At 44.6% G+C, this 25,257-nt stretch overlaps 1 protein-coding gene across 3 annotated transcripts in view; it reads right to left on the reverse strand.

Annotated features, from left to right (window-relative positions):
• Nucleotides 1–25,257, reverse strand: part of WDR19 (WD repeat domain 19) — a 134,127-nt gene that overhangs the window by 44,832 nt on the left and 64,038 nt on the right. For all 3 annotated transcript variants that reach the window (XR_007773558.1, XM_050947369.1, XM_050947368.1), the window contains exons 17-27: nucleotides 24,213–24,417; nucleotides 23,137–23,296; nucleotides 20,385–20,495; nucleotides 19,581–19,690; nucleotides 17,723–17,780; nucleotides 16,688–16,834; nucleotides 16,515–16,597; nucleotides 14,875–14,958; nucleotides 5,057–5,203; nucleotides 2,470–2,594; nucleotides 1,013–1,125 (exon numbers count right to left, since the gene is read on the reverse strand). Coding sequence is in view for 2 of the 3 variants with exons in the window: in XM_050947369.1 (XP_050803326.1) it covers nucleotides 1,013–1,125; nucleotides 2,470–2,594; nucleotides 5,057–5,203; nucleotides 14,875–14,958; nucleotides 16,515–16,597; nucleotides 16,688–16,834; nucleotides 17,723–17,780; nucleotides 19,581–19,690; nucleotides 20,385–20,495; nucleotides 23,137–23,296; nucleotides 24,213–24,417 (1,343 nt within the window). In the remaining variant the exon portion in view is untranslated. The remainder of the gene's footprint in view (nucleotides 1–1,012; nucleotides 1,126–2,469; nucleotides 2,595–5,056; nucleotides 5,204–14,874; nucleotides 14,959–16,514; nucleotides 16,598–16,687; nucleotides 16,835–17,722; nucleotides 17,781–19,580; nucleotides 19,691–20,384; nucleotides 20,496–23,136; nucleotides 23,297–24,212; nucleotides 24,418–25,257) is intronic.

Raw genomic sequence — 25,257 nt, forward strand, 5'->3', positions numbered from 1 at the left:
GTAGGGCCAGAGTCTCTCCGCTTCTAGCCACACTGCTCTCCCCTCAGCCTCCGAAGCAGCTGCAACTCCCGGGTTGGCAGGCCGCAGCTGTGCCGCTTGGCCCTGCCCCACAGATCAGGCTGAGGCTGCACCGCCTGGCCTTCTGGAGCACACCGTGACCATGCCACCCGGCCCAGCCTGCTGGAACATGCTGCAGTCTGGTCTGGTCCACTGGAGCAGGCTGCAGTTGCGCTGCCCAGCCTACTAGAGCAGCTCTAGCCAGGACAGAGACATCCTCCCTTGGCCCTCCCCAGATAAGGTGGGAAGGGATGGGATGGGGAGAGTGTGGGGTCCCAGGCTAGGGGTAAGGTCACGTGGTGGATGGTCACAGGGGTTACTCCCCTGACACCCAGCTTCTCCGCCCACAAAACATTTCCCCACCAGTTGCTGTCCTGGCCCATCAGGGTAAACAGCTTGTTTACTTAGGTTTACCTCTGTGCCTGTGGACACTCGAGGTAAACAAACCATCTCTGCCCATCAGTGACTTATCCGCATGGCCCGGGAGCCAAAGTTTGCTGACTCCTCATTTATAGGGTCGGCTTATAAATGGGTCATAAAAATTTTCCATTTTTACTTATCCATCTAAGGGGGTCAGCGTATAAATGAACCGGCTTATGATCAAGTATATATGGTATGTTAATGTATCACTTAGAGATATATTAGATCTACGATCCATATGAAGCTTCTACTGGTATCAATAAGAATTATGTGCATGGCTGAATAACATAATATATAGCACTCACCCTTTATTCATTTTCTATTTAATAGAAGAAATAATTTCCTCTAAGTTTTGTTGTAGGTAGGACAGTAATATTTTTTCTTCTGATTGCATCAATGTGAAATACGAGGAAGCAGATAAAAAGCCTATTTTTTCTGATCTGTAGGAAGTGTAATAATCCTGGAATCCAGTGTTTTGCACAACGAGTGCTATGCACATTTAAATACTGTTGCTGTTTTATCTCTGAATACTAACCCGGGCATATTGACCGCACAGCAAAAAGAACTTGCCCGCCTGAAAATGTTTTTTTTCTCCTTCAAAGTATAGTGCAATACTCTGATAGTCTTCACTGGTAGTATTCTCAGAACCTGCAACACAGACACTAACGTGAGCAAAATTCTTATGAAACAAAGGTTTATAGATCCTGTCAAAGAGGCAAACCATATATTTCACATTTTTGGCCTTTGGTTTTCAAACAAAATAGGAGCCAGTTGGATTTATAACTTCTGTTTTGCACAGTTTATACCTACTTAATGTGCCACATTTGATCTTTGGTAAAGGACTAATGGCTAAGGGTACCTTTAGTAAAAGTCACGGACAGGTCAATCACGGCCTGTGACCTGTCCATGACTTTTACTAAAAATACTTGTGACTAAAACTTGCGGGGCGGGGAGAAGGGAAGGGTTCCCGGGGGCACCGCAGGTGCAGGGGGAGGGCGGCCCAGGTGCTGGAAGGGGTGTGCGGTGGCATGTGGCCCAGGACCCCCGCTGGTGTTGTGGGGTGCAGGCGGCAGTGCATGACCCAGAACCTCTGCTTGCACTGGGGGTGCACTGGCAGGACCAGCAGACTCCTGACCTGGCTCTGTGCTCCCCCACCCCCAGCTGTAGCAGAGTTTGCGTATAGGAGGGGGCAAGGGCACGGGATGGGGTGAGGCAGGCTCTGGGTAGCGCTTACCTGGGGGGCTCCCTGGAAGAGGCGACATCCTCTCGCTCAGCTGGTAGGCGGAGGCACAACCAGGCAGCTCTGCATGCTGCCTCTGCCTAGCGCGCTGGCTTCACAGCTCCCGCTGGCTGGGAACCGTGGCCAATGGGAACTGCGGGGGCGGTGCCTGCAGGCGGAGGCAGGATGCAGAGCTGCCTGGCCACATCTCCACAAAGCAGCTGAGGGAGAGGGATATCGCTGCTTCTGGGGAGCCCTCACATAAGTGCTGTCCAGAGCCCACCTCACCCCATCCCGTGCCCCAATCCAGTGCCCCCTCCCACACCAAAATTCTGCTGCTCAGGGAGGAGGCAGTGTCCCGAGACTGCTCCAGCAGTGGCTTGTGCGCCTGGTGCAGGGGCTGCCTGAGCTGCCCCTTAGCCAGGTACACCAGCTGCTGCAGAAGTCACGGAATCCATAACAAACTTGCAGCCTTACTAAGGACTTACTGGAGCAGTTTTTTAATTTAGGTTTTACACACCATAATGTAATTACCCTTGTCATTTATTAGCATAGTCAAATGGCTTAACTGTGAACTGGTTCAGTGAGTTTTCCATTGCCTCCTACTATTAATAAGGCAGAAAACTGAATTCTGTAGGTGACCATGGATCAAAGAGATGTGAAATTTCACACAGCTGCACATTATCATTACAGACTTCTCTATGCCTTTCTTCACAAATAGGCCATAAATTGCTAAAGAATTCCAAATAAAATTATTAAAATAGAATTCTCACCAATGATGTCAGCATAAATCTCCATCTTATTGTGCTGTTGGGCCAGTGTGAAAGCTTCATTATTACACTTAGACATAACCAGAAACTGGATGGCAGAACCATAGTCACCCAACTGCAGAAAGAATCTGATCAGAATAAACACATTAATACTTTTGTTAAACAACATAACACACACACTCCAAATGTTTTCCAAAGAAAATCTCTCTTGTGCAATGAGTGTGGCAACTGAAGGACCATGAAATCATTCTTCTAAATCTTCTAGTGTGCTGCTATTAGCATATGCTCGTACCTTACGATAAACTAATTTCTAGTAATAATTATGGATGAGAAGGCTTTTCTATTTGAAGCTTGCTTGTTTATAGTTTTCTAAAAGATTCTATCATTTGGGATCAAATTTTGTATGTTTATTGACAGTCCAAAAGTGAACTTTTTTTGGTGAAACTGACAAATTACGATTTGGCCAATTTTGAGACATTCAAATGCAAAAAGTGTTTTTCAGATGCCTTTTTCTAATGATATTTTCATATACTGTACTCTTTTTTCCACTTAAAATTTGACACTGGTTCTCAGTGAGGACTACTGCCTTTGAAATATGCTTTAAAAATAATAAAGCTGAAGTTCTGATTGTTTCGCATCATCTGTCCAATTATGTTCATTATGCATTCTTAATAGTGTGTGATGTTCTTGATATGCACCCAGGCAACCATACATGGCACTTTGAACTGAATGGATATTTACTGCTTTTGTTTGTTTGTGTGACTGTATGCAACAGTGAGAACATTCAAAATTATGCACTCAGAGTGAAATTCACTCCCCTTGTGTAGAAACCTGAGATTGCAGGGAGGATGTTGTGATTAAATACAGTCACATACCCTCTGCCCCCCACAAGGTCAGTGTGCAGGGCTCCAGTAGCAGCCACAACCCCAATGCAATGGTTCTACAGGATGCTGGGACCACTGGATCTGCATAAACACAAACTGGAAGTGGTCCCCATGGACTTCCTTTGTCCCTGATGGCACCTTCCACATATGTCCTGCAATGACTAGTACAGTGATTAGCTCCATGGCATGCAATAGGCAGCTTGTCTGGCTACCCAGCTGACTAACCTTGTACAGTCCCCTGGAGCTTACATGGTGCAAAGAGACTTGCACTGGTCCTCAACACCATGAGTGAATATCACCCTTGGTCTCCAAATTTAAAGTTTAACTGTCTAGCACCAGCTTTGGCCCTACATAAAGCTACAGATGTGCCAATATGAGCATTCTAGAGACTTTAAAAAAAAAAAAAAAAGGACCCCAGCATGTGATTAATCCTTTCAGTGCTCAACTCAGAGATTATGAAGTGTTGCACTATACAAAAAAACACAGATTCAGATTTATTAAAATAACTTAGAGGTGCCCCTTCTATGGTCTGGGTGCCCACTCCATAAATTCAAATACTCGATACAAAATAAAATAAAAAAAGAATATCCCTCCCAGACACCAGGTAATGAGGAAAACAGAATATAATATAAATAAAATAACTAAAGGGACTATGCTTTACATGTTACAAGCTAGAAGACGTGAATCAAGCAAAAGAATCTGTTGGTTAAGAATGGACAAAAACTTAAGACTTCTCCAGTAAGAAAAGCAAACAGAAGACTGGAATGTATCAACAAATCAATAAAGATATCCAAAAAACTGAACAGCCCTTTGTAAAAGTGAAACCTCTCTGTGGATGGACTAGAGGGATTACTACAGGGGTGGGCAAACTATGGCCTGCGGGCCAGATACAGCCCGTCAGGGCTTTGGATCTGGCTTGCAGGATTGCCAGCCCCGTGGCGCTGCGGGTCCTGTGGCGCTCTGGGAAGTGGCCAGCACCATGTCCCTTTGGCCTCTGGGGAAGATGGGGGGCCCGGGAATGAGGAACCATGGCCAATGGGAGCTTCAGGAGAGGTACCTGCAGGAGAGGGCAACACACGGAGCCCTGTGCCCCCCACCTGGGGATGTGGTGCTGGCCGCTTCCAGAAGCAGCATGGCGTGGCATGGGGCCAGGGGAGGCAGGCAGGTAGGGAGCCTGTTTTAGCCCCACGGTCACCCCGGAGCCCCTCCAGGTAAGCGGCGCTGGGCCGGAGCCTACATCCCAAACCCTTCCTGCACCCCACACCCCAACCCCCCGCCCTGAGCCCCTGCCACACCCCGCACCCCTCCTGCACCCCAATCCCCTGCCCTGAGCCCCCATCTGCACCCCAACCCTCTGGCTTGAGCCCCCGCTGCATGCCTTCTGCACCCCAACCCCCTGCCCTGAGCCCTCTGCACTCTCTCCCACACACCCCCACACCCCAACCCCCTGCCCCAGCCCTACATTCATGGCCATACATGCAATTTCCCCACCCAGATGTAGCCCTTGGGCCAAAAAGTTTGCCCACCCCAGTTTACTATTTACATCTCATTTTTGAATCACTTCTAGTGTACTGAGCATAATTCTAGAACTTGGCAACAAATATAGAAGAGGACAACAAAGACAATCGCATGAGAGGTTATAAAGAAATAAAGTTAGGAAAGTTACGTTTGTAAATCTATCTAATGTAATTATAGTACTGCATTACCTGGCTACCATCTTGGCTCCATCGAGAGACTGTGTTTCCCTGACAATACTAACAGCTTTTTCAGGATTGTTAAGATGATCCAAATATAGCCGGATTACATTGTCCCATTGTTTGGCATTCTCATAAGCCACAACTGCTTCCTTATATCTGCAAAATAATGATGCCCACGTTTTACATTCAAGCTTTCTTGGCTTTGTTAAGAATTCTTCACAATATTCTGTGCAAGGGACTCATGACATTTTACACTTGAGACGTTACGCTGTGAAACCAAGTTGTTGTTTTTTTAGCCAATTTGTTTAGTAGATGTACACCTCCTTTGAACTCTTCTTCTATTGGGATGGATAATGGCAGTAGGAAGACAGACAACACTTCATACAATACCGTCTTTTGACTTGCCTTAGAAGACAAGCAGCATTAACAGTCTACATACTTTATGAGAGTATCTCCACAGTCATCTAAACTGGCAAGTTATCCAAGTCAAACTGGTTTTGAATAATAGCTACTATTCAACATTTAACAAGAGGAAAAAACGGTTACTAACTTTTGTTAACTGTTGTTCTTCAAGATGTCTTGTTCATGTCCATTCCATGTTAGGTGTGTGTGCTCGCCACATGCACCAGTGCCAGAAGTTTTTCCCTCAGTGGTATCCATAGGGGAGCAGCTCTGGCGCCCTCTGGTGCGGTGCACATATGTGCCGGTGTAAGGGGCACTGCCAGCTCTCTCCCTCCCTCAGTTACTTCTTGCCGGAACTCCAATAGTGGGGAAGGAGGGCGGGTCATGGAATGGACATGAGCAACACATCTCAAAGAACAACAGTTAACAAAGGTTAGTAACTGTTTTTTTTTCTTCGCGTGATTGCTCATGTCCTTTCCATGTTAGGTGACTCTCAAGCAGCATCCCCAGAGGTGGGTAGGAGTTCATGGCTGTGTCAATTGCAACACAGCTCTGTCAAAGCCAGCCTCATCTCTAGCCTGCTGGGTGATGGCATAGTGGGTCGTGAAGGTATGTACCGACGACAACGTTGTGGCCCTGTAGGTATCCTGGATAGGGACTTGCGCCAGGGAAGGCTGCCAATGATGCCTGAGCTCTGGTCGAATAAACCATCACTATCTGCGGAGATACAACTTGTGCCAGTTCATAACAAGTGCGAATGCAGGTGGTAATCCAAGACAAAAGCCTTTGAGAAGATAGATACCAGGAGGCCTTTCATTCTGTCGGCCATTGCAATGAACAATTGAGTCGATTTACGGAAGGACTTAGTACGCTCTAAGGAAAAGGCCAGAACCCACCTGACGTCAAAGATGTGTATACGACTGTCCTCCTTCAACGCGCCAGGCTCCAGGCAAAAAACGGGGAGAAATATGTCCCGGTTAATATGGAAAATTGACACCACCTTCAGCAGGAAAGCTGGGTGGGCATACAACTGAACCTTGTCCTTTTAGTACACTGATGTAAGGGCTTTAACCTCGGAGACCCGCCTCGCTGAAGTGATAGTCACACAGAAGGTAACTTTCCATAATAGATGTGAAAGAAAGCAGGAGGCAAATAGCTTGAAGGGAGGGCCAGTGAGCCTAGAAAGGTCTAGATTGAGGTCCCACTGGGGTACTGGGTTCCAGACTGGGGGAAAAAACCTTTCCAGGCCCTTAAGGAACCTGATCATCATCTCATGTGAGAACACTGATCTGCCCTGGAAGGCTGAAATGGCTGCCAGGTGCACCTTGATCAAGGAGAAGGCTAGGCCCTGATGCTTTAAATGAAGCAGGTAGTCTAGAATGGACTGCAGGGACTACTGGGTCAGGTAGATCCCTTGCTCCAACACCTAGAAGGAGAAGCGTTTCCATTTTGCCAGGTAAGTTACTCTAGTAGAGGGATTTCTACTTTCCAGCAGCACTCGCTGGACTTGAGTAGAGCAGGCCTGCTCCTCTGGGTTCAGCCACGCAGCATCACGCTGAGAGGTGGAGTGAGGTGAGGTTTGGCTGCGTAACCTCCTGTGATCCTGAGAGAGCAGATCTGGGTGGTTGGGAAGCGTCAATGGGGGCGCTGACACAAAGTCCATGAGCATGCCAAACCAATGCTGGTGGGGCCATGCGGGGGTGATCATGGCAGCCCTGGCTTTGTCCCTCTTTAGTTTCAGGAGGGTCCTGGGGATAAGAGGGATTGGCGGGAAGGCGTACACCAGCTCGTCTGCTCAGGACAGGAGAAAAGTCCTTACAGGGAGCAAAACCAGTGGCACTTCCTGTTACACCAGGTGGCGAACAGGTCCACTTGGAGTGTACACCACCTCTGGAAGATCATTTTGACAATCTCCTTGTGGAGGGACCACTTGTGGTGAGAACAGAACGCCCTGCTAAGGCAATTTGCCAGTGTGTTTCGGACACCGAGGAGATGTATCACCTTGAGTGTATGCCGTGCTGGATACAGAACTCCCAGAGCTGGACGGCTTCTTGGCAAAGAGCCAAAAACCTCACTCCTCATTGCCTGTTGACATAGAACATGATGGCTCTATTGTCAGTCAACACCTGAACCACTTGATGAGATAGTCAAGGAAGGACACCTCGCAAGCCAAACGGATGCCTCTGAGCTCCCTGACATTTGCGCATGTAGTGTGAGCTCCTCCCGGGACCACAACCCCTGGATTTTCAGCGATCCAAGGTGGGTCCCCCAGCTAGGTCAGACATGTCCGACACTAGCATCTTTGTGGGTTTTGGGGTTGTAGAGGGTGTTCCTTCAGAAACGTTTACTGGGTTTGATCACCATTTCAGAGTTGTAAACACTTGCAGAAGAATTGTGAGGACTCTGTCCAGGTGGTGCCTGTCCAGAACGTAAACTGACAAGTGAGAAGCAGGGCCCAATTGTTGGCCTTGGTGGTGCTTATAGTCCCTGCCCTTCTTGTGGTAAGGCTCTGGTCTGGCTTGACCATTTGGTCTATGGGGTTGCTGCAGTTTGAACTTCTTTCTAGGGCGGCTGGTGTATATAGGCCTAGGAAACGTAGGGTAGCCCTAGAATCCTTAAGCCCATGCAACCTCGTGTCTGTCTGTTCTGTGAACAGGGCCAACCCATCAAAAGGGAGGTACTAGATCGAGATCTGAGCCTCTGTCAACAGCCCAGAGGACATAAGCCACGATGCCCATGTCACGGACACATTTGTTGCTATGGGTCTCACAGCCGAGTCCACCACATCCAAGGCAGCCTGAAGGGAGGCCCTTGCTAGTTTTCCTCTCATCTAGGATGGCAAGGAACTCTTGTGTGGACTCCTCGGTAATGAGTCTGCAAACTTCGATATTTACTGCCACACATTGAAATCATACCTCCCGAGTAAGGCCTGATGGTTTGCCACACACAATTGGTGGCTGGTAGATGAATAAACTTTTCTCCCAAATAAATCAAGCATTTTGTCATCCTTATTTGGGGAGTTGGGCCTGGTTGCCCTTGTCTCTCTCTCTCATTGACCACTGAGACCACTAGAGAGTTCAGAGATAGGTGAGAGTACAAGTATTCAAACCCTTTCGTGCAGAGGTAATATTTTTCTCCGCCTGCTTGGAAATGGGCAGGAGAGAGGATGGGGTTTGCCACAAAATTTTTATCAGCTTCACCACCCCTTCATGAATGGGGAGTAACCAACTAGTATGGGGCCACTGCAGCCAAGATGTCAAACAAGGAGTCCGAGGGTTCCACCAACTCCTCTGTCTCCAACTCCAGATTCGCTACCACCCTCTTCAGCAGTTCCTGGTATGCCTTGGCATCGTCCTGTGGCACTGTCTGGGATGGTCCCACCATTGCTTTGTCGGGCAAGGATGACAAGGAGGCGAGGATGGGAGTGGCTCTGCATCCTCCACTTAGGTGGCGTCCACCAAGGCTGAGGGAGGTTCCTGAGGCACCCTGTTTAGACCCCACTGACCTCCTCTCTGATACAGGGCACTGCATGATGGTCTCTGGTGCCTGGGAAAACCTCCATTGATTCCAAAACTGGCAAGGGGCAGGCCATTGGCCATGCACCAGGCAGTGGCCCTGGGGGAGCGCCCCCCCCACACCCGATTTGGTTGGGTGTGCTTGGCCCAAGACACCAGTTACCTCCTCCAAGCTCGAGGGGGAAAGGTCTTGCCTTGGAGACCACTGCGGTGCTGATGCGGTCTCTTAAGTCCTTTTCCTGCCTGCTATCCTGATGTCTGCAGCAGGGGGACCGGTACCAGAAAGCCAAGCCCTGAAGCCGTCTGCCATGGATCAGTGACGGAGCTCGGCGGATCAGTGACTGTGACCTGGTAGTTGACACCTAGTGCTCTGAGATTAGTGCTGTGAGTCTGGCGACTGGGAATGGAATGGAGGGGAGCACTGCCTCGACCCAGACGATCCGTGCCGACTTCATCAGGGCCCCGATGGAGTCCCTCGTCCTCGGGAGCGACATCTCCTGTCCAGAGACCAGAGTCATTCTGGGGACCATTGGCACACTGAGGCCATGTTGGCCATCAGGAGAGCGGTGCCATCCCACAGGGAACAGGTGCTGAGAGTCCCGTGAATGGTGCTAGGAACTTTGGTCGGTCTGGGCAGGTCAGAAGCACATCCCCGGGGATTGTCACTTTGACGTCAACTGCTGCGGTGCCAGGGAGTGATGCCACACAGATGGAGATCATGGCATGGATCCCAGTGCTGGCTTCCCCCTGGAGATGACCATCTCTTGGCGGGGTGTTGGGGGCACTGGCATGAACGGGACTTCCAGGTGCTGGGGCCTCTCCCACTACTTGGGGTGGCTAGTGCATTCCTAGGAAGGCTGGCTGGCCTAGCTGGCGATACAAGTGCCTGGCTTTCTGCCCCACAAAGGTCTATGCTCTTCCCCAGACTTTCCCTTTCCCACACGGGATGTCAGAAAATGTCCTCTTCCCGGGTGCTCCCTCTGCTTCTTAGCCAGTACCGGGACAGTGACCAGCACTGGAAGGCCAGTCCCAAAAGTGCACTTTGCACTGATGCTGCTGAACTTGGTGCCAAGTCCAATTTTGGCGGCTTGGAGACCATTGCAAGGGCCAAAACACCTAATGTGGGCTTCTCCCAAACACTTTAAGCAACTTTGGTGAGGGTCGCTGATCAGCATAGGTTTTCTACAGCGATCTAGAGGAAAGCTGCAGACAAACTGGAGCAGAGAAGTTCCAATGCATCTTCACTGGTGGCAAGAAGGAACTGAGGGTGGGGGGAAGCGTGCAGCACCTCTTATACCGCTGCCATAGAGGCGCCACTCCAGGAGTCACTGGGGCGCTCCCCTACGGGTACTGCTAGGGGAAAAACTTCTAGCACTGGTGCACATGGCGAGCATGCCACATATTGTGGAATACACATGAGCAATCACTCAAAAAAGAACTCCCATTCTCTTCTCTTCCCCTAGTTCAGGGGTAGGCAATCTATGGCACACGTGCCAAAGGCGGCACACGAGCTGATTTTCAGTGGCACTAACACTGCCCGGGACCTGGCCACTGGTCCGGGGGGCTCTGCATTTTAATTTAATGTTAAATTAAGCTTCTTAAACATTTTAAAAACCTTATTTACTTTACGTACAATAGTTTAGTTATATATTATAGACTTACAGAAAGAGACCTTCTAAAAACGTTAAAATGTATTACTGGCACGTGACACCTTAAATCAGAGTGAATAACTGAAGACTTGGCACACCACTTCTGAAAGGTTGCCGACCCCTGCCCTAGTCAAACAAGTTACAATAGGACTTTTCTCATTCACACACTGTATTACTGGCATAAAAATAGTGGCCTCTGCTCACATCACAGCAAATATTTAGCGCAAGAGCACTGCAGTGACTCCTCATAATACTAAGCCTTGGTTATTTTCACAAAATATTCTGCAGTATATTTATTTGTATATTACAATTAGCAAAAACTTTATTTTTTGTGATTAAGTATCCCTGCTTTTGTGTTTGCTTATCTAAACATTAATCAATAATTAGCAAAGACTGTCCCTGTCTCTAGCGTAAAGGAGGTGCATTGTATTAATTTAGATGGGAATAAATAAGCCGAAATAGTAAAAGAAAGGTATTAACAGGACGATGTTACTATCCAACATTAAATAGTGTTAAACAAGATTCAGGTTTGGAATAGAGACACCAGCCTGCTTAGTACCATGGCAACTATAAAATTGAAGTCTTATAACCTTTTATTAAAGATACAGAAAACAAAAGATAACAGTTAAAGCATTTAAAACGTAAAGTGTTACGTAAGGGTATGTCTACACTAAAGGATTATTCCAATTTTACATAAACAGGTTTTGTAAAACAGATTGTATAGAGTCTAGTGCACGTGGCCACACAAAGCACAATAATTCGGCGGTGTGCGTCCATGTACCAAGGCTAGTGTCGATTTCTGGAGCGTTGCACTGTGGGTAGCTATCCCGTAGCTATCCCATAGTTCCCGCAGTCTCCTCCGCCCATTGGAATTCTGGGTTGAGATCCCAGTGCATGATGGTGCAAAAATTGTGTCGCGGGTGATTCTGGGTATATGTCGTCACTCATTCCTTCCTCCGTGAAAGCAACGGCAGACAATCATTTTGTGCCCTTTTTCTCCTGGATTGCCCTGGCATGGCAACCATGGATAGCATGGCAACCATGGAGCCCGTTTTGCCTTTTGTCACTGTCACCAATGTGTACTGGATGCCGCTGACAGAGGCGGTACTGCAGCGCTACACAGCAGCATTCATTTGCCTTTGCAAGGTAGCAGAGATGGTTATCAGTTGTTCTGTACCGTCTGCCGTGCCAGTGTAAATTGGTGATGAGATGACAGTTATCAGTCGTTCTGTACGGTCTGCTGCTGTCATGGGTGCTCCTGGCTGGCCTTTGCTGAGGTTGGCCGGGGACGCAAAGACAAAAATGGGAATGACTCTCCGAGTCTTTTATGTTTTATCTAAAAATAGTCAGTCCTGCCTAGAATATCGGGCAAATGTTCTAGCCGCTCCGTGTCAGATCCTGCAGAAATGATGAGCTGCATGTCATTCTAGGGGGTGCCCCTGCAACAACCCCACCCGTTGCTTCCCTCCTCCCCCAACCCTCCTGGGCTACCGTTGCAGTGTCCCCCCATTTGTGTGATGAAGTAATAAAGAATGCAGGAATAAGAAACACTGACTTGTTAGTGAGATAAAATGAGGGGGAGGCAGCCTCCAGCTGCTATGATAGTCCAGGCAGGACATTAAAGGGTGGGGGGGAGAGGAGCCCAGCATCCCGCTGCTATGATAGTCCAGGCAGTACAGAATCTTTTCTTTGGACATGAAAGGGGGGGAGGGGCTGATGGAGCTCAGCCCCCAGTTGCTATGATGAAGATGGTTACCAGCTGTTCTGTACCATCTGCCGGGAATGACCGGGAGTCATTCCTATTTTTACCCAGGCGCCCCCGGCCGACCTCACCTGAGGCCAGCCAGGAGCACTCACGGGATGATGATGAGGACGGCTATCAGTCCTTCTGCAATGTACCGTCTGCCACCAGGGAAGGGAGAGGAGAGGATGCTGCTGTTCAGTGCCGCAGCACCGTGTCTACCAGCAGCATGCAATAGACATACGGTGAAATTGAAAAAAAGTCAAGAAACTATTTATTTTCCCTTTTCTTTTAAGGGGTGGGGGAGGGGGGTAAATTGACAAGATATACCCTGAACCACCCCAGACAAAGTGTTTTACCCTACAGGCATTGGGAGCTCAGCCAAGAATGCAAATGCTTTTCGGAGACTGCGGGGACTGTGGGATAGCTGGAGTCCTCAGTACCCCGTCCCTCCCTTCATGAGCGTCCATTTGATTCTTTGGCTTTCCGTTACGCTTGTCACGCAGCACTGTGCTGTGGACTCTGTCTATTATAGCCTGGAGATTTTTTTCAAATGCTTTGGCATTTCGTCTTCTGTAATGGAGCTGTGATAGAACAGATTTGTCTCCCCATACAGCGATCAGATCCAGTATCTCCCGTAAGGTCCATGCTGGAGCTCTTTTTGGATTTGGGACTGCATCGCCACCCGTGCTGATCAGAGCTCCACACTGGGCAAGCAGGAAATGAAATTCAAAATTTCATGGGGCTTTTCCTGTCTACCTGGCCAGTGCATCCGAGTTCAGATTGCTTTCCAGAGCGGTCACAATGGTGTACTGTAGGATACCGCCTGGAGGTCAATACCGTCGATTTGCGGCCACACTAACCCTAATCTGACATAGCAATACCGATTTCAGCGCTACTCCTCTCGTCGGGGTGGAGTACAGAAATCGATATAAAGGGCCTCGTTGTACGGATGGGTGCAGGGTTAAATCGGTTTGACGCTGCTAAATTTGGTTTAAACGCGTAGTGTAGACCAGGCCTAAGGCTTTCATTTTAACAACATTCCTTGTTTCCTTTGCCTTTAGCTAGAGAGTTTTTAGAAGGAAAAAACCACTTGTTTGACAGTCTCTTATGTGATAATAATGTTGGTAATAACTGTCCTTTTGGGGAAATGAAAAGATATTAGTTGAGCTGTTGTGGTTGCTGTTGCTGTTAAAGTCCAATTCTGTTTCCTAGAAGACAACACAAGACACTCACAAGTGGGAAGAGAAAAGAACAGAGAAGATAGAAAATGCAGCTTGTGTGTCCGGTGTTGACTCCTACCTGCAACCACACTGCTGCGCAGAGAGGGGATATGGCTCACTGTCTTAATAGTCACTGCGAGATCTGGCAAACTTGTACCAGCATCTTTAGGGCATTGCTTTTTATCACCTCTTTCTGGTCACAGGGTAACAGCAATGTTACAAATACAGTCTTGCCTGGCTAAGCCAGGCTCTTATTAAACCGAAGGTAAAAGCAGAGGGACAGGAAAGAGAAGAAATGTGCGTGGGGGAGGGTGGATTTGAAGAAAAAAGACAGTGTGTGTGAGCGCGCACATGTGAGAGACAGGGAGAGTCTCACATCGCAGGTAGCATTCTGAATTTAGCTGGAGCTGGTGGAGGTGGTAATGTCATCTGAATCCCCCTCTCTGGCCCAGTCTGGTCAGCATCATTCTCAGGATCAGGATAAGAGAGCCCCACAGTGGCAAGAGACAGCAGCAGCCATGATGGTAAACCCTGCTGCAGCAGTTGCTGGCAAACAGCTTCTTCCACCTGAATTTCCCCCGAAAGTTTTCTCTTTTAAGGACTTCAGAAGGGGAGTGATGGGCAGAAAAGCCCATCCTCTCAATATTTTGATCATCAGTTAGCCCTAATTTCCAACACACCAATTTTCTTGTTTACCAGGCATGAGTTTAACACAGTCCTTGAATTATATCAACAGTCTTTTTTGTCTCTCTTTTCCACCTTTTCACATCAATGTTTATTGATGTTTGATGTTTATTGTTACAGGTTATTGTGACATTTTATGAACTTCACTCGCTTCTTACAGTTGAGTTCACAATGAAGGTAAATTTGGAGACCCAATTATTACAAACAGTGCTACTGTAATTTATTTTAAAAAGTAAAAACTGTTTGTTTCATAGACTGTGATGACTAATCATAGCTTTTTATAAAAACTCAGAAGGAGTCTTTAGAAAAAAAATAAACTTAAGCACATCACCACCACTGAACAAAGCTACAGTACTTAACAGCTATAGTGCTACTTTTTTTAAAATAGCTTTTTAAAGTTTAACCCAAGGATAATCTATCAGAACTATTTGTTTCCTAATCAGCAACATAATCTTTGTCTAGTTTCAAGATGTTTGCATAACACTTAATTTTTATATTGTTCCACAAATACGTAGTCACTGGATATACTAATTTTTTTATGAATAAAACTGTGAATATTAACATTCTGTAGCTTTAAACCCTTGGCTATTTGATTCTGGAAATTAAACACTACCTGCCATCTGCTTCTTTTGCCTTGGCGTACTGCAGGTGAATCTTTGGAGATGATACACAAGGGAGAAGCTCACCAACCTTTGCCCTAGAAAACAAAGAGAATAAAGTAATCAAATAACAAAGATGATCTTTCTTTTTAATTTGTTTTAACCAAATAAAGTATATGGATATTTATAGAAATACTCGAGAGAGAAGAAAAAGGGACTTACAAAACATGTGCAGTATGAAAACCAGCAGCATGATCTTATTCTTTAGTAATAATTAAGACAAAAAAATTTAGTATGTAAAGGTGATCTCATTTTCATTTAAATGAACAAGGAAATTAATCACGATATTTTGCATTACAAATATGCTGTCTTCTGCTATATACAAGAGAAGCTTTGAAAGAGCTTCAAAGTTTTCAAAAATATGCACTTGCTACACATCTAAAAACTAGTAATTGGTTACTGTGCATTTTCGGGCCATGCTATGCTGCTCTGACAATGTAAACGGGCCTTATAGAATTAGAATATCATTTCTTCCTTGTTTTAATTTTGGATGTGATTGTAGGCCCCAATCTTCACAGGTATTTAGGTATTTAGAAATCAGTGGAACTTACATACCTAAATACTTCAGTGGATCTGGTCTGTAGTTTCTATTTGTGAGGAGTGCCAGACAGAGCACTCTGGACTCTGCCATACTCTCATTTATTCACAGAAAAGGCACAGTACTGATGACAGCAATGCAAGCTTTCCCTGTACTACTCCAATGTGTCTCAATTCTGACCTGGAGGAACCAGCTCATGAGGAAAAGGTACATCTGTCATTCTACCAATTCAATTATTGTTTGCTCTGCAGGGATTGCTAAGAGGAGTCCAATTATGGTGGCAATTCTATTATGTAAACACCTGCTCCCTAGGAACTGGACAAGGGCTCAGTTCATTTTGAAAACAACGCTGAACAGCCATATGATGCTAAAACAATGAGGAGTCCTTGTGGCACCTTAGAGACTAACAAATTTATTTGGGCATAAGCTTTTGTGGGCTATAACTCACTTCATCAGATGCCTGGAGTGAAAAATTCAGTAGGCACATATAAATATACAGCACATGAAAAGATGGGAGTTGCCTTATCAAGTGGGTGGTGTGTGCTAACGAGGCCAATTCAATTAGGGTGGGATGTGGCCCATTCCCGACAGTTGACAAGAAGGTGAGTATCAACAGAGGGAAAATTATTTTTGTAGTAACTCAGCCACTCCTAGTCTTCATTCAGGCCTTTATTCAGAACTGGAATTAATATGCAAACTTGACACCATCAAATTAGGCCAAATAAAGACAGGGAGTGGCTGAGTCACTACCACATTTTTTTTTTCCCTCTGCTGATACTCACACCTTCTTGTTGACTGCTGGGAATGGGCCACATCCATCCTGATTGAATTGGCTTCATTAGCACTAGAAGTTTTGATTTACAACAACCTGTGTTTCTGAAGATTCAGAATGTAAATCATACTTGATTTAGTTCCCAGGAAAAGAGTCAGTAGACTGTCATGTGAACTATGTGTCTGATTAATCAAGATGATCAGGGACTTCTATTCCTTTTCAAAGGGCACTACAATATAACCTATTTTTCAAGGAACGTAAATCTGCACTAAAGCTGCACTTACCAATTTTTACAGCGGATATATACTGATGCTGCTTTGTCGTAATATTGCCCCTTTTCATATAGCTGGGCGGCTTCTGAAAATTGCTACAATAATGAAAATTATACAAAATTTTAATTTATTTGTAGACTGTGAATTCATCATGTTATTAATGCTCTCTCTAATACTACGGATACCTTCATACTCTCCAGAATGGCTCCACAGTCTCTCTTTAGTAGCCTGCTAGGATGTTTAATGGCGTGATTAACCCCTCGACGAATGTCTCCCATTCGAATGGACATCTGAGCCACTCCAGCTAGGCAAGCTTCATCATGTTCCTGGTACTGGCAATCAAAAGTAATGTGATAACTATATTTTCAGTGCAAAAAGTATTGGTTTTACAGAAGCCGTTGCAATCATTGCAACAACAGTGAAATGCATCAACCAGAAACGACCTGACCTCGGGTAAAACTGTTCTTGTCTAAAAAATTTAAACCAGAGTTTGAAAAGGCAACAGTCAGTATTTATGATTAAATAATGGCACCATTAATTGTGGAAAAGCCTAAGTTTTCCTTGCTGGCCACATTTAGGTAACTTTCTGGTGAAGTTCCATCTAGTCTTTCATACTACATTCTATTTTTTGAAATAACTGAGTAGGTCAGGCATACGGGACAAAGGTAAGTTTCAAAAAGAGACAAAGAAACAGAACAAAAACACCAAAACACATGTACAGAAAAAGACAGAAGGAGAAATTACTTGCTTCTAATTGGACTTCTCTCAAAGTACTAGCCCCCAATTCACACATTTGGTTTTAAAATATACAAGGAAGCATTTCTATTTCTTGTCTTGGAAAAATCTGACTATTCATTTTTTTTCTTTACTGAACAATTGACTTCACCAAAAGAGCAGAGATCTATTATTATTTTGGCACTGTCCCCCTTAATATTTATATAAATATTGTGAAATTGTTCAAATGATAACAATAATTTCCATACTACAATCTTAATGCAATAGATATTAATAAACTACTGTTTTACATCAAGCAAGCCATTTTTCTCTGTGTATAAAATGACAGAAAAGACCAACATAATATCAATATTGTTCTTCGAAAAGGAAGAGAGTCATATCATTTACAGAAGAATACAAAATCCTGTATTTAAGTATACTGGAACAGAAGGATTCAGTGTATAATATATAATTACTTGTATGCCGCCAACATTGAAGAGTGTTACCTTATTGTCCTTTGTGATTCCCTTCTCATAGTGCGCCAAAGCATTCACATAATCACCCCTAAAATAAAATAATTTATGTTAATAATGTAAATTAATAGGAACAACAACTGCAGAGATATTAAACCTGCATACTTAGGATATCCATTCCATTTATTTGTCAGCTAATAGAGTCTTATTAAAACAGTTAATCCTGTGATCACATTTTTGCAGCATTTAACATAAATTGCAATTATTTTTTCAGGTGGCCACTGCATATTCCCATTTTGTGTGATGGGCACCCCTAGTGCTGCTGCATTTCCTTTGGGAACCTTCTAGAAAGCAGCCCCTGTTGGAGCTGCATGAGCACCTTTTCCTCGGCTCCAAACATTCAGAGTAAGGTTACAAAAGTGACATATGGTCACAAATGTCTCAGTTCCCTCTTTTCTGTGGCCACTTGCAGGTATCTTCTCTCAGTATACAGGGTGATTTGGGGGATTTTGATCCAAAACTCCCTTAATTTCTAGACTTCAATTGTATTATTGTTAGTTAGTAAGTGTTATGTAGTTTGTGCCATGGCATATTTCGTTTTCACTTTGACCCTATTGGCCTTGAACCTTTTAATTATGGCTCATCAGGACTCTGTGGCTCCGATACAAAGGGTGGAATTAAGCATGTGTGTCATGTCCCTTCATGTTCCAAGAAGACTAAGCAGTGAGTTTGCACATCTGTCTCTTGGAGAAGCCTCTTTCCTGTATCACTTCTAGGCCTTTGCACCTTGAGCTCAACAAGCAACAGAAGCTGATTTCTGAAAGAAGTGTCCTATTTTGATACCACTAATGTTGACTGAATGATTTATTTACCGACTTAAACAAAACAGAAATAGGACATTTTTATTCCAAAATAAGAGGGTTCCCAGATTTGTTCCAAAACAACAAAAGGTGTGAATTAAAAATGATTTAGTGATATCAGTGCATATTTGCATGGAAATAAGGCCTATGTCAGGATTTATGGTTGTTGTGCCAAAATCTTCTATGGGCCCTAGGAAGTGAGCCTTCTAAAGCTCGAAAGTCATTGGTGATGAGGCTGAATTTGACTTCTAAGGAGCTCCTTTGTATGATCTCTTTAGTAGCGTAGAAACCTGGTACCGCAAGAAGCAATCTCTCAGCCACTGTTTTCCCATAAATCTCACTTACTTTACCAGATTAAGCCTGCTCAGTGGCTAATCATGGGTCCATACTTGAAGCAGCCATGATCCCCTATCTTGATTTGGCAGCCAAAGGGAACATGATATCAACCTGGTAGGGGCAGCCAAATAGTTAGGTTTGAAAGACAAGGGGAATAGGGTAGACTCCTTGTCTCTACTAGACTGCTGACCTGGAAGTCTGGCTCTCCTTTTTCACAAATATGCAGGAGATAGGATGACCCAGCGTGACCTGGGAAGGAGAGGCCTGGGCATTTAAATACCAAGCTGTCTTCTACTCTCAGCAGTGGAGATAAAAGATGGTAGGTAGGAGAAAGCTACTCCAAACTGACACTACTCTGCAACTAAACCTCTGGTTAACAGTCTATTTTGTTTGCATTGCAAGGTTTGCCGGTTGGTGCGCACTTCATTTTTTCTTTTATGGGCACTTAAATCGATCATGAGCAGCTATTTTTGTGAACCATGTCTCCAGAGTAGTTTTCTGTGGATACTCCCAACTTCCCTGGTACAGCAGCTGCAGGACCTCTCAGGGATTCTGTATAGGACTGCAATGAGCTGGAGAGGCTCAAACAAATCAAGATCTTTGTGGAAATGCTTTCAGGACATTGCTAGTACTTTTCTACTCAGTAGGAGTACTAGTTCAATATTACAATACTACATTTTTACAAGAGAACATACGTGAATTCAAGCTGCATAGCATACTCCTTTGATATGAATGGGACCTGGTCTGGGGCCAAACGCTTAGCCAGCTGCAGTGCGCTGTCCCAGTGCTGCAAATCTCTTCTCATCTATTACCAAAAGAAATTCTTTGAAGTCAGCTTTTTTTTTGGGGGGGAGGGGGGGAAATTTTCTGATGTAAGCATCAAATACTGAATCATTATATTATTTTCTAGTATTATAAATACAATGATCAATGTTAGAATCTTGACTGGATTCAACAGAAAGTTTGAGACAGATGATAGCAAGAAGGTGATACTGTAATAAGAGGCATAATACATACTTATCTTAAGCAATTGACAGACCCATATCATTATGACTCAAAATGTTTAGAAATACTACAAAACTGAGCAGAATTATCACCATGCAAAATAATCAGGTAGTAGCGCAGGGGTAGCAACCTATGGCACGGGTGCTGAAGGCAGTCCTTGAGCTAATTTTCAGTGGCACTCACACTGTGCGGGTCCTGGCCACCAGTCTGGGGGGCTCTGCATTTTAATTTAATTTTAAATGAAGCTTCTTAAACATTTTAAAAACCTTATTTACATACAACAATAGTTTAGTTATATATTACAGACTTATAGAAAGAGGTCTTCTAAAAACATTAAAATGTATTACTGGCACATGAAACCTTAAATTAGAGTGAATAAAGGAAGACTCGGCACACCACTTCTGAAAGGTTGCCGACCCCTGTAGTAGCGTATATTAGGTTGGCAAGAAAAACAATTAGCATTTGACAACGTTTTAGGCAACTTAACTGGGTACCTCAAGTGCAGCAACAGGACAGGTGGATGCCAGATATAAATCCTGAGCCAAATTAAAGTCATTAGTAAACATGGCAAGATGTCCAGCTAAGAGGTTGTGGTCTTCTATTCCCTGTAAATAAAAATACTGAGTGCTACAACTGTCCAGAAGACGACCCTATTACAAACTCTGTCATCTATTACTAATTTTTAAAAAAGATTCTACAGATCCACCTGTCAAGTCATGTCTATGCATGTGTCACACTTGTCACCCAGAAAAAACATGGCACATACTTTTGCTGTACCATATGCACAGTTACATAATTTGTTAAAACCTCTCTCATTACACAAGAAATGGGACATTTCTCAATGTACATGTAAGGATGCCATCAAATAGGAAAGGGCAGATTCTACCCCACAACATGGCAGTCAGCAAAATGTGAGGGCCCAGTTTGAAAGCCCTCATTTGAACAGTTCCAGTAAAGCTCATGGGAGTCCGCACGTAATTAAGAGCTGCAGAAGTGGATACCAGTACTTACACAAATCAGAATTTTTTTTAAGGTTTCTGCATTTCACAAAACCAGCCAAGGCATTCAAAGTGACACATTTTTTTAATTGTTTTTAAATGAAAAAATGTTTGAATGCCATTACCATTAAAACTGTGCAATATTATATTCCTCCTGGAGGCATTCTGCACCAAAAATTAAAAATTCTGCACCAAAAATTAAAAATTTTGCACACAATATTTTAAAATTCTGTAAAATTCTTCAAATTTTGTGTGTCAAAATAACACTACATCAGGGATCGGCAACCTTTGGCACGCAGCTCGCCAGGATAAACCCCCTGGTGGGCCGGGCTGGTTTGTTTACCTGCTGAGTCCTCAGGTTCAGCCGATCGCGGCTCCCATTGGCTGTGGTTCGCTGCTACAGGCCAATGGGGGCTGCCGGAACTGGCGCGGGTCGAGGGATATGCTGGCTGCTGCTTCCTGCCGCCGCTGTTGGCGTGGAGCAGCGCACCGCAGCCAGTGGTTGCCATGATTGGCCGAACCTGCGCATGTGGCAGTTAAACAAACTGGCTCGGCCCGCCAGGGTGCTTACCCTTGCGAGCCGCCTGCAAAGGTTGCCGATCCCTGCTCTACATAATCGCACCAATTTCAATTATTCTGGACATTTATTTCAAATACCGGTCAGCAAGTATGTCTGTAACGATTGTGACAAAGTTCTGTCCTTGACTCCGTGGGTCTTGTGTTTCCTGGCGGATTTTTGCTAGCCTCAGAGGCTCCCTGTGACCCTCCACATAGCCCTTCTCTCTCTAGATGCAAGGGTCACAGCTTATTCTGCCATTTTCATCATAAGCCAACAATGGAGGTGAGGAGACTTTTTGGAAATAGAATCTTAGAATATCAGGGTTGGAAGGGATCTTAGGAGGTCATCTAGTCCAACCCCCTGCTCAAAGCAGGACCAAATTCCCAACTAAATCATCCCAGCCAGGGCTCTGTCAAGCCTGACCTTAAAAACCTCTAAGGAAGGAGATTCCACCACCTCCCTAGGTAACCCATTCCAGTGCTTCACCACCCTCCTAGTGAAAAAGTTTTCCTAATATCCAACCTAAACTTCTCCCACTGCAACTTGAGACCATTACTCCTTGTTTTGTCATCTGCCACCACTGAGAACAGTCTAGATCCATCCGCTTTGGAACCCCATTTCAGGTAGTTGAAAGCAGCTATCAAATCCCCCCTCATTCTTCTCTTCTGCAGACTAAACAAATTGTGAGGGTTTGTTCCCTTAGCCTCGCCTCGCAGGTCATGTGCTCCATCCCCCTAATCATTTTTGTTGCCCTCCGCTGGACTCTTTCCAATTTTTCCACATCCTTCTTGTAGTGTGAGGCCCAAAACTGGACACAGTACTCCAGATGAGGCCTCACCAATGTCGAATAGAGGGGAATGATCACGTCCCTCGATCTGCTGGCAATACCCCTACTTATACAGCCTAAAATGCCGTTAGTCTTCTTGGCAACAAGGGCACACTGTTGACTCATATCCAGCTTCTCGTCCACTGTAACCCCTAGGTCCTTTTCTGCAGAACGGCTTCCTAGCCATTCGGTCCCTAGTCTGTAATAGTGAATGGGATTCTTCCGTTCTAAGTGCAGGACTCTGCATTTGTCCTTATTGAACCACATCAGGTTTCTTTTGGCCCAGTTCTCTAATTTGTCTAGGTCTCTGTGTATCCTATCCCTACCCTCCAGCGTATCTACCACTCCTCCCAGTTTAGTGTCATCTGCAAACTTGCTGAGAGTGCAGTCCACGCCATCCTCCAGATCATTAATTAAGATATTGAACAAAACCAGCCCCAGGACTGACCCTTGAGGCACTCTGCTTGAAACTGTTGATATTGAGTGGGGGCTGCTGTGGGAAAGTGGCCCAGGGAATTGGCATCACATTAGCTATCCTCCAGTCATCTGGTACAGAAGCTGATTTAAACGATAGGTTACAAAGCATAGTATATGTACAGTACATGCAATACTACAGTGCTGCATGCAAATCAACTAATTAAGGAGGAATTCCAGCAACTAACACACTCTGGAATATGCAAGCTGTCTAGAGATGGCTCTGGTTTCTCAATACATACTCTTCCTCTCCCTCTAAGATACTGACACCTCTAAAATAATTCTTCTTCAATATAAACACACAACACCAGAATTCCAGCAATCTTCAAAGTGCATTTAAAATCTTAATCTTTTTATAAAAATGTTTGGTAATTACTTTTAAATGTTACCTTTATTTGCTCTAGTGACATCACCATCCCAACATTTCCAACTGTCCGATAAACACGTATTGCAAACTCCAATTCCATGTGATGTAGGCAAGTTCTGGCCAGCTCATTCCAACCAGATTGATCATTCAGAAGTTTGCATACCTCCCATGCTTCAGAAAACCTATGCAGGGTGAAAAACAAAACTAAAACAAACAGTTGCATTCAATGTGTATTTTCTTAGAACATTTTCTCTTAAACCTCAAAAACTAGTTAACCTCAAAGCAGAGGGAAACTGGGGACTGACTAATTTCTAGGTTTTGGGGAAATTGCTAGGAGCCCTCTGACAGGAAAAAACAGGGCCACATGAATACACCGGCCTGCAGTTTATACCAAAATTGCCCCACCTTTCTCCTTCAGAAACATACTTTCTTTCCCTGGCTTACTTCTCACCTTGCACTACACCCTCCCAGTGTACTGTTTTTTGCTCCCTTAGGCCTGGTCTAAACTGTGTGGGGGGGGAAGGGGGCGGGAAAATCGATCCAAGATACGCAACTTCAGCTATGAGAATAGCATAGCTGAAGTTGACGTATCTTAGATCGAATTAAAATTACTTTGCGTCCTTGCGGCACGTCGCAAAACCCCCGTCTACTTTGCTTCCACCTCTCACCGAGCTGGAGTTCAGCAGTTGACGGGAGAGTGATCGGGGATCAATTTATCACGTCTACACTACACGTGATAAATTGATCTCTCATAGATCGATCGCTACCCACCGATTCGGCGGGTAGCATAGATGTACCCTAAGAATGGAAGGAGTGGGTGGCATACACTTTCAGTGAGTTTTGAGACAGAAGCTACCATGCAGCCCAGAATACTCTGTAAAGTAAGAGCTACAGTAATTTATTCAAGTGAGAAAAAGCATCATTGGGTCATTTGTTATTTGGCTACCCAGACACACTAAGCACTTATACAGAATGAAGGTTCAATATAATTTTATCGATATTCAGCAAGAGATTTTTAGAACACCAATGTATGCTGTACTGTGTGCTTCAATCACTGAAGGAAATGATTAACCCAATACAATTAAAAAGCAGACTTACCTTTTCAGCATTAAAGTCTGAGTAAGTATTTGTTTCAGCTCATTAAATCCGGTGTCTTTCACAATGCCAAGGAAACTATGAGTACTAAGATAGATATTGTTTGTTTTCCCACTCTGAGTCTGACAGGTTAATTCTCCATTATACAAAAGAAATGGTTTGTGGGAAAATGGAACCTTGGTACCACCTGCCAAAATAACCTTGGACCCTGTATTAGGAGAACAGAAAAAAAAGGTTATTTAAAATGCTCCTACATTATGACATGTTTAGCAATCAGTTGCAGTTGTGAACAGTTAAGAAATGTAAGAGTGAAGGAATCTTATTCTGAAAATACCAACAGCTTTGTTCTTTTATCCTTTGGCATAGCAGCAGCACTACACCTGGACCAGTCTGACTAATTAAAGGTCTCCTGTTTGGCATTCATAATCTACTGTATGTACCTAGTGTCAAAGTATATGTCAAAAAAGAATTTGAAGAACAACTAGCAAAAGACACAAAAAGAGCAAATTTTTTTTAAAGTACTTCAGAAGCAGGAAGCCTGCCAAACAATCAGTGGATGACAGAGGTGCTGAAGGAGCATTCAAGAATGACTAGTCCACTGCAGAGAACCTAAATGAATTCGCTGCATTGGTCTTCACTGCAGAGGATGTGAGGGAAATTCCCACACCTGAGTCTTGTTAAGTGACAAGTTTGAGGAACTGTCCCAGACTGAAATGTCAATAGAGGTGGTTTTGGAACAAACTGATAAATTAAACAGTAATAAGTCAGTAGGACCAGACAGTATTCACTCAAAAGTTATGAAGGAACTCCAAAATATGAAATTGCAGAACTACTAACTACGGTATGTAACCTATTGCTTAAATCAGTCTCTGTAACAGATCATTGGAGGACAGCTAATACAATGCAAATTTTCAAAAAAGGCTCCTAGCAATTACAGGCTGGTAAGACTAACTTCAATATCAGGCAGATTGGTTGAAACTATAGTAAAGAACAGAACTATCAGATACATAGATTAACACAATATGTTGGGGAAGAATCATCCTAGCTT

Source organism: Gopherus flavomarginatus, chromosome 3 (genome assembly GCF_025201925.1).
Source record: "Gopherus flavomarginatus isolate rGopFla2 chromosome 3, rGopFla2.mat.asm, whole genome shotgun sequence".
Classification (NCBI taxonomy): domain Eukaryota; kingdom Metazoa; phylum Chordata; order Testudines; family Testudinidae; genus Gopherus; species Gopherus flavomarginatus.